General features: G+C 41.5%; 1 protein-coding gene across 2 annotated transcripts in view; it reads right to left on the bottom strand.

Annotated features, from left to right (window-relative positions):
- Window positions 1-3448: 3448 nt before the first annotated feature.
- ZMPSTE24 (zinc metallopeptidase STE24) overlaps window positions 3449-9756 on the bottom strand; it is a 55478-nt gene continuing 49170 nt past the window's right edge. For both annotated transcript variants that reach the window (XM_053576248.1, XM_053576249.1), the window contains one exon: window positions 3449-5316. In XM_053576248.1, the coding sequence (XP_053432223.1) occupies window positions 5092-5316 (225 nt within the window). In that variant the 3' untranslated portion in view covers window positions 3449-5091. The remainder of the gene's footprint in view (window positions 5317-9756) is intronic.

The following is a 9756-nucleotide window of genomic DNA, read 5'->3' as shown; positions in this document are numbered from 1 at the left end:
GTTGGGCGGTGCCTGTGGCTTAAGGAGTAGGGCGCCAGCCCCACATACCGGAGGTGGTGGGTTCAAACCTGGCCCTGGTCAAAAAAAAAAAGATGGAGACTTTACATCTTTTGTATTTATCTAGATTGAGTAGCAACACATTCTTTTTTTTTTTTTGAGACAGTCTCACTTTGTTGCCTTTGGTAGAGTGCCATTGCATCATAGCTCACAGCAACCTCAAACTCTTGGGCTCAAGCGATTCTCTTGCCTCAGCCTACTGAGTAGCTGGGACTATAGGCGCCTGCCACAACACCCAGCTATTTTTTTTTTTTTTTTTAATTTTTTTTTGTAGAGACAGAGTCTCACTTTATGGCCCTCGGTAGAGTGCCGTGGCATTACACAGCTCACAGCAACCTCCAACTCCTGGGCTTAAGCGATTCTCTTGCCTCAGCCTCCCAAGTAGCTGGGACTACAGGCGCCCGCCACAACGCCCGGCTATTTTTTTGGTTGCAGTTTGGCCGGGGCCGGGTTTGAACCCACCACCCTCGGTATATGGGGCCGGCGCCCTACTCACTGAGCCACAGGCGCCGCCCAGCACCCAGCTATTTTTAAGAGATGAGGTCTTGCTCTGGCTCAGGCTGGTCTTGAACCTGTGAGCTCAGGCAATCCACCCGCCTCAGCCTCCCAGAGTGCTCGGATTACAGAACATGTTCTTCTTAGTAAAGTAACACAAGAATGGAGAAGCAAGAATTTGGTGTCACAGGTTTGTCTGTTTATTTATTTTTGGGGACAGAGTCTCACGTTGTTGCCCTTGGTAGAATGTGGAATCACAGATCACAGCAACCTCAAACTCTTGGGCTCAGGTGATTCTCTTGCCTCAGCCTCCCAAGTAGCTGGGACTACAAGCACCTGCCACAATGCCTGGCTAGTTTCAGCAACCAGGTCTCCCTCTGGCTCAGGCTAGTCTCGAACCCGTGACCTCAGGCAACCCACCCACCTCAGCCTCCCAGAGTGCTGGTTTTGGTATCATTCGTTTTTAGACTACATGGGGCTATCTTCCCATTTGTCTCTAGGCAGACCATTTAGGAAAGCCTCTTCCCTGGAAACCATCCTGGAGAAGTACCCAAGGTTTCCCTATCTATATTGTTTGAATAGGGCTGTCCTGTTCCATAATGGATAATTTTTCCTTTTCCCCCAAACTGTACTTAGCCTGACACACAAGTGCTCTCAAGTACCTTGCTGACATTACTGTGGTCTTAAAAGTTTTTGGATATAGTGTTGGATTACAAATTGTATAACCCCTAGGACTGAATTTAAGATATTCAAGTAGTATTTAGTAAGCTTTCTGATAATGATGAAATAGTCAAAACTTTCATAGCTACAATGAAGTATGTATGTACAAAAATATCCAAAGGATTGATAACACCAAGTGGAAGAAAGGATTAGCAGTAACAGTGAGCACGCAAAGTGTAAGGAGCAACCTGGGACCATCATTGGTACGAAAACTATTGAATTGATCCCAGGCACTCTGTTATCCTAAACCGAGGCAGAATTTACCAGCAGCTGTCCCACCTTAGCAAAGAGCCCACACAGATGAAGGCAGTACATACACACAACAGAGATTCTGCCTTGGATTCAGCGATCAACCCTGCTAGAATTATGCCATTTTACCCAAGGCTTTAGCCTACTTGATTCTACCCAAGTAGAATATGTCAAGTATTAAGAGTCCAAGTGCCACCTTTTTCCTTTCTTGGTTGGCCCACCTACTCTTGCCCTGATTTATGAGTATCTCAAGAGTCCCCCAGTCTCTTTTTGGCCATCCCTATGCTTCTACATCCATAAACTGTAAGTGACTAGGCCAGTCACATATTAAAAAGCTAATTACTGCTGCCATATGTAAGGAAGACCAAAGAGGTAGCTGGAGTAAACCAGGCAGGCCCAAGGCAATCTGAGGTTATAAAAATAGAGAAGGAATGATTCCAAATGAAGCTTCTAAGGAAACACTGGCAAGAACTAGTTGCAGGCAGAATGGGGACTGAAGACCCCACTCTGAAGACCCCAGAAAAGGGGGAAAATAAAAAAGTTAAGTGAGGCAGAACAAAGTCAGCTAGTTTACTTTTAAACCAGCTACTGCTAAATTTCTTATTTCAGCAAGTTTCCTGCTTTTCCTAGAAGCCTGGCCTGTTGGGGACACAGCTCACTAACACCCCTGCTGGGTCTGTAAGCACTCTGAAGGAATAATGGGCACAGAAGCAGCTGTGTGCAAGGCCTAGCAAGAAACATTAACTAGGCCACCTCCTGCCCAGTCAACAAAGCAAATGCCATTGTGCAGATTTGTATTATGTCTGGGGCAGTGATCAAGGGGAACAGCTCGAAATATGGGTAGGAGGGCTAATATCCCTTATCACAGAGGAAGACCCTCTGTGGTGGTGATGAGAGGAAAATTCCTCTTTCCCACTGAGTCTTTAGAGGAGATTGAGGCCAGGGGCGTTTTACTTCATAGTGAACTAGTGGATATTAACACCTCTCTAGGAATCCATGTGTGTGACCTCTGACAGGAGGCTGCCCCCCACAAGGCTCAGGTTCTGGATTTCTCAAGACTGCTCAGACCCTTAGAAGTTAATGATTATATAGAAGCTGATATGCTTGCTTAGAGAAACTGATGGTGTCTTTGTTCCCTTCCTCGGCCTACCCTCTGGGCTGAGCAAATAGCCTTCAATAAAAGCTGAGTGGAACTGACACTCAGAGCCACTGTTGGAACCCCACAAATGGGCGGTGATTCCCTGTGCTCCCACCTTTGAAAATTCTATTCTGTGTCTTGTCTCTTTACCTCTTGTCATTTCTAACTTTGTATTTCTTCAGTTGGTCACTGCCAGATTCAGGTCTTAAAGGACCCTGCCTCCAGGACAGTACCCTGGCACTAGTGATGCTCTTTAGCCACTGAAGAGGACTGTGTGTGAGGCCCAGTGATGGTGCTGACACTACTCAGAATTAGGGCTATTTCTTCATGTGTTAGCACCCCCTTCTTCCAGGGCATGGGTGTGTCCAACCTGCGGTTCTTGGGCCACATGCTGACTTTGTGTGAGGACTTTTCCTGCTTTATTTGTGGTGTGATATATCAGGAAAAGTATGCGCAGACCTGTCATTTTGCTAACTAGCTGTCATTAGGGTTTGTTTACTTAATATGTATCCAAACCAATTCTTCTTCCAAAGTTTAGCAGAGAAAAAAAAAAGGTTGGGCCTCTCTGTTCTAGTGTAATAAACACTAATCTAAAGTAACCAACGACACACACATTATATTAAAGACAAAGCACATAAATCTGCATTGGCAATTTTTAATGTTTCAATTGTGCAGAACTGAAATTTGTATTTAAAGGCACAGAAGAAAGGCAGTTATCAGAGCAAAAACTCACAGATAAGAGGACTGCTCCTCTTTTGCCTTAGGAAAATAAATAATGCAGTACTAAACTAGATTTTTATATTTATTATATTTCCAAGTGGAGACATCACCCAAATGTCGGCTGAGCAAAAGTTTTTAATGGCCAAAGGTGCACAGCTGATCCCACTTTGGAATAAATGCTCAGAAGGTAAACATGATCAGTGAGTAGGAGCTCTAGGCACAAAATAAGTTCTCATTCAGAAAGTGGACAGAGATATGGATTAGTCAAACATACATCTCCTAAAATTGGAAATCTTTCATGACATTTGCTTTCAAATTATCTGCCTATCAAGAACTATAATTTTCCTAAGTGGGTAATCAGACCTGATTAAATAGTACATAGGACTTACTGATTAAAATTACAAAAATAAAAACTGAAACTCTTCTGTCCTTGAAAGAGATAGAAAACTATATATTTTTTCCTGAATTATCACAAGAGATTCATCAGGATTTTACCCTAATGTTTCTTAAAATGTTATTTCTTTTTTCATGTTCTGCCACTTTTTTTTTTTTGGTTGCAGTTTTTGGCCGGGGCTGGGTTTGAACCAACCACCTCCGGTATATGGGGCCAGCGCCCTACTCCTTGAGCCACAGGCGCCACCCCATGTTCTGCCACTTTTAGCATAGCAAAACCCGTTTCAACGTGGCAATCTCTGCAAAGTGAAAGGATGCATTATTTATTGAATGAATGAGAAAAATCTACAATTTACTCCTGATGGGAACATACCTACCAGGTAGACAGAAAGATGAAGACTGAGATTTTCTTAAAAACAAAAACAAATCTCAATGATTAAAAACATTCTGTACATAATTTCTGATTTCTTTTTTTTTTTAGACAGTCTCAAGCTGTCACCCTGGGTAGAGTGCCCTGGCATCATAATTCACAGCAACCTCCAACTTGGGCTCAAACAATCCTCTTGTCTCAGTTTTTCTATTTTTAGTAGAGATAGGGTGTTGCTCTTACTCAGGCTGGTCTTGAACCTGTCAACTCAGGCAATCCTCTCGCCTCGGCCTCCCAGAGTGCTAGGATTATAGGTGTGAGCCATCTTGCCAGGCCCATAATTTCTAATTTCACTATTAGAAACTATCGATCAATGTGTAGCAAGAGAGAAATTCAAATTTTGGTAGAACAGTAGAGCATATTTCTAACTACTTTAATTTAAATAACATTAGCCTTACCAATTATTATCCTTTTTATTAAAACACTGATTGGCTGAGTTAAACCATAACAGTATGAAAATAAAAAACAAATTTCAACTTAGGTATGAGCACAATGATTTGGGACCACTGTTTCTGCCTCACAGAAAGGACAAAGAGGGGGTGTTCCTTCTTTTAAATATATGCCCTGAAACACCTTATGTACAGATTCCTTAAGCGTATAAATAAAACAAATTCTATATTTTCTCAAATAATTTTACAAGTTGATGGTAAATTAGATCTCAAAGATAAAACTATGCCTTTAAAAAACATTAAGCCTCAAATTTTCATCCAGTGTTTAAGAAATGGATTATTAAAATCATTTTTGAAATGAGATATTGAATGCAATTAAATCTGGGCTTTTATGTACTTAGTAATTTTTCTTTAAAAAGCAAAAGTTTAAAAACATCAAGAGCTAGAACATGCTGCCAGGACAGAAATAATCAGAAATGTCTTCAGTCACAGACCCGGGCATCTCAGTCTTGTTTGGAACTTTTCAAAGCTTGAAGTCTCTCTAGTAGCGGAGGATGAGAATAATGCCACATTGAAAACAACCAGTCAGAAACAGGGAATCCCAAGTTATCTTTGTTAAGTTTGATTAAAGCAGAATATAAGTCTTTAGCCTTCCCAAGTTTCTTGGCAAATGCATCAGCTTGAAATTCAAATCTGCGGCTTAGGACTGTTAAGCAAAAAGAAAGAACCTGAAAAGGTAAATGGCAGGGTTTTAATCACCATCCTTGTTGTCACTGAAGTTTTCATGAGCTGAGATGGTAGAGGAAGTTTGGCTCAGGATAAGAGAAACAGCAGGCCAAAAAGAAAGATCACTAGTATTTAGGGGACCTAGGATGAGGGAATCATTATAAATTAGGCCTTCCCCCAAAATAAGCCAGAAACAGATACATAAGTTGAGCATCCCAAATCCAAAAACCTGAAACCTGATATACTCCAAAATCTGAAACTTTTGGAGCACTGACATGATGCTCAAAGGAAATGATCAAGCGAGCATTTTGGATTTTAGATGTCTGGGAGGGTGTTCAACCTGTAAATATAATGCAGCTATTCCAAAATCTAAAAAAATATGAAATCCAAACATTTCGGGTCTCAAGCATTTCACATAAAAAATACACAACTGTATATCCAAATGAATGCTATCCTTACTAAAAATCAGCTGTTTTTGAGAACTAAGCTAAGCACTTCACACAGTCTCCACCAACTTCTTACTCCTGCTTTATAGACAAGAAGGGTAAAGCTCAGAGATTAGATAACTTGCTAGAGGTCATACAGCTGGAAAGTAGTGGGTAGTAATGAAATTTTTGATGACTACAAAACCAAAGTGTACCACCACAATTCTCACAGTTAAGTCATGGTAATTTATAGTGACTCTTTTTTATTTTTATTTTTGAGACAGAGTCTCACTTTGTCGCCCTTGGTAGAATGCCATGGCATCATAACTCAAACACCTGGGTTCAGGAGATTCTTCTGCCTCAGCCTCCCAAGCATCTGGAATTATAGATGCCTGCCACGACACCTGGCTAATTTTTCTATTTTTTGTAGAGACAGGGGTCTCACTCTTGCTCAAACTAGTCTCGAACTCTGACCTCAAGGGATACACCTGCCTTGGCCTCCCAGAGTGCTAGAATTACAGGAGGGAGCCACTGCTCCTAGCCCTCTTTTTTATTCTTATTTTTATTATTATTATTTTGAGACAAGAGTCTCACCGTGTCACCCTTGGTAGAATGCTGTGGCGTCACAGCTCACAGCAACTTTAAACTCTTGGGTTCAAGCAATTCTTTTGCCTCAGCCTTCCAAGTACCTGGGACTATAGGTGCCGCCACAATGCCCGACTATTTTTAGAGATGGGGTCTCACTCTTGCTCAGGCTGGTCATGAACCAGTGAGCTTAGGCAATCCACCTGCCTCAGCCTCTCAGAGTGCTAGGATTACAGAGGTGAGCCACAGTGCCCGGCCTTTTATTCTCTTTTAAAAAATATTCTTCTACTGATGGCACCTGTGGCTCAAAGGAGTAGGGCACCGGCCCCATATGCTGGAGGTGGCAGGTTCAAGCCCAGCCCCGGCCAAAAACTGCAAAAAAAAAAAAAAATATATATATATATATATATATAAATATATTCTTTTACTATCTACTGTTTTCATATTAGAATTGAGTACATTGGATTCTTGCTTCTCCATCCTTTTTTTATTGAGACAGAGTCTTACTATGTTGCCCTCAGTTGAGTGCTGTAGCGTCACAGCTCACAGCAACCTCAAACTCTTGGGCTTAAGCCATTCTCCTGCCTCAGCCTCCCAAGTAGCTGGGACTACAGGTGCCCACCACAATGCCCAGCTATTTTTGTGGCAGTTGTCATTGTTGTTTAGCTGGCCGGGGCCAGGTTTGAACCTGCCAGCCTCAGTGTATGTGGCTGGCACCATAACCACTATGCTATGGGTACCAAGCCGCTTCTCCATTCTTGTGATGCTTTACTAAGAAGAATGTGTTCCACCTCCATCCAGGTTAATACGGAAGATGTAAAGTCTCTATCTTTTTTAATGGCCACATAGTATTCCATGGCACACACATACCAACAGCTTACTAATTCATTCCTGGGTTGGTGGTAGATGATTTAATATATACCCACATAAGAAAAACTCAAGTCAATTCAAGGTGGGTGGTGGGAGAAAGAAGAAGCAGGAAAAGCAGAGGAAGGGGGATGGGGGCTTGTGATGTAAGGCATAACTCTTGGGGTTGGAACACAACTATAAGATGGACTTTACCTAACAAATGCAATCAGAGTAACTTAATTCTTTGTACCCTCAATGAATCTCAAACAATAAAAAAAAAAGAAGCTTTAACTAGCAAAAAAAAAAAAAAAGTCACAGTTTCTAACTACAACCTCAAAATTGAGTTTTCTAAAAGTATTTTGACTATGGAAGCAACCCCAGAATAAATATACAATTCCTGAAGGGTTACCATTAAGAAGGGGACAAATTTCAATTGAAAATATAAATTCCTTTTTTTTTTTTTTGAGACAGAATCTCACTATGTCACCCTTGGTAGAGTGCTATGGCATCCCAGCTCACAGCAACTTCAAACTCTTGGGCTTAAGCAATTTTCTTGCCTCAGCTTCCAGAGTAACTGGGACCACAGGCTCCCACCCCAATGCCCGGCCATTTTTTGATTGCGGTTGTCATTGTTGTTCAGCAGGCCTGGGCTGGGCTCAAATCCACCATCTTTGGTATATGTGGCTGGCGACCTGCTCACTGAGCCACAGGTGTCAAGTCAAAAATATAAACTCTGAGACAAAAATAACTTCTCTGTATACTGAAGTATTGTAGGTTAAGTGACCTGATGTCTATTTCTTAAAGCAGTTTGGCATAAAAAAAAAAATTGTTTAAGGTGAAAAGAAAAATTCTTGTTTATTTGCTAGGAACAAATACAGAGTTTCAAAATAAAGTGTAGGGGCTGGGTGCAGTGCGGTGGCTCACGCCTGTAATCCTAGCACTCTGGGAGGCCAACGTGGATAGATTGCTGGAGCTCATGAGTTCGAGACCAGCCTGACCAAAAGTGAGACCCCCATCTCTACTAAAAATAGAAAACCTGAGGCAAGATGATTGCTTGAACCCAAGAGTTGGAGGTTGCTGTGAGCTATGATGCAACAGCACTCTACCCAGGGCAACAGCTTGAGACACTGTCTCAAAAATATATATGTGTGTATGTGTGTGTATAGAAAAAGTCTAGGAGTCCCTGGTAGCTTCTCAGATATGATTAAAACTAACAAATAAATTCTGTTTGAAATTTCTTTTCAAATCCTGAATATACTTTTTGGGATAGAATCATTAACTGCTCCCAATCAATCTCCTGATTTTAAGTCTCCCAGGCAAACTGTTCTTTGATTCTCCCTGTAACACAGAAAAACATAAACAGATACTAATTTGTACCTATCTGCTTTGCTATAGGTTCCAAACTTTTAAATAGGGCCATTTTCCCAAGAAAATGTCTCTTTCCTATCATAAGCTCTTAAACCCTGACACATGAGTTTTTCTGCTTAAATATGTAGACTTAAAAAAAAACAAAACAATCTCCTGGGTTCTCCAGGTTTTTAAAACAGGCTCTTGTCCCAGCCTGAGGAAGACCAAGACCCAGTCTCTACTAAAAAAAAAAAAGTAGCCAGGCCTTGTGGTGGGCACCTATAGTCTCAGCTACTCAAGAAGCTGAGGTAAGGGCAGCGCCTGTGGCTCAAGTAGTAGGGCGCCGGTCCCATATGCCGGAGGTGGCAGGTTCAAACCTAGCCCCGGCCAAAAACCGAAAAAAAAAAAAAAAAAAAAAAAAAAGAAGCTGAGTTAAGAAGATTGCTTGAGCACTAGAGTTGGAAGTTGCTCTGAGCTATGACATCACAGTACTCTACTGAGTGCGACAAAGACTGTCTCAGAAAACAAAATAAAACAAAAACAAAAAACAAAAAGTTATGAATATCTCTATGAATTAATTGCATTTCAAATTACTCTAATATCACATGTATTATATGGGTATTTTTTTTTTTTTAATAGAGACAGAGTCTCACTTTACCACCTTTGGTAGAGTGCCATGATGTCATAGGACTCACAGCAACCTCCAGCTCTTGGACTTCCACGATTGTCCTGCCTCAGCCTCCCGAGCAGCTGGGACTACAGGCGTATATGGGTATTTTTTGAAGTGAACTCAAACACTAACTATAAAGAAATAACCAAAAGAAAAAACCCTCTGAGCAGCCAAAATATAAACACCAGCACAATTCTTGTTTTTACTTATATGAGGACCTTTCTACTCAGGCAGAATCCAATAACCTTTACATAATGAGCTTGACTATCTGACTTCCCAGTTTATGGCCAGTTAAAGAGGGAAATTATGGATAATGAATGGAACATACAGTTGCACTAATAGTAGCAAAGATTATTAGCCTGACAATGAGGAAAGAAACAAAAAAGTTTGTTAGATAAAAAAATCAATTGCAGGGCAGAACCTATGCTTCAGTGGGCAAGGCGTCGGCCCCATACACCGAGGGTGGCGGGTTTGAACCCGGCCCTGGCCAAACTGCAACAAAAAAGTAGCCGGGCGTTGTGGCGGGCGCCTGTAGTCCCAGCTACTCAGGAGGCTGAGGCAAGAGA

This window comes from Nycticebus coucang, chromosome 22, assembly GCF_027406575.1.
Source record: "Nycticebus coucang isolate mNycCou1 chromosome 22, mNycCou1.pri, whole genome shotgun sequence".
Lineage (NCBI taxonomy): Eukaryota > Metazoa > Chordata > Mammalia > Primates > Lorisidae > Nycticebus > Nycticebus coucang.
This window is presented reverse-complemented; position numbering and strand designations above follow the sequence as displayed.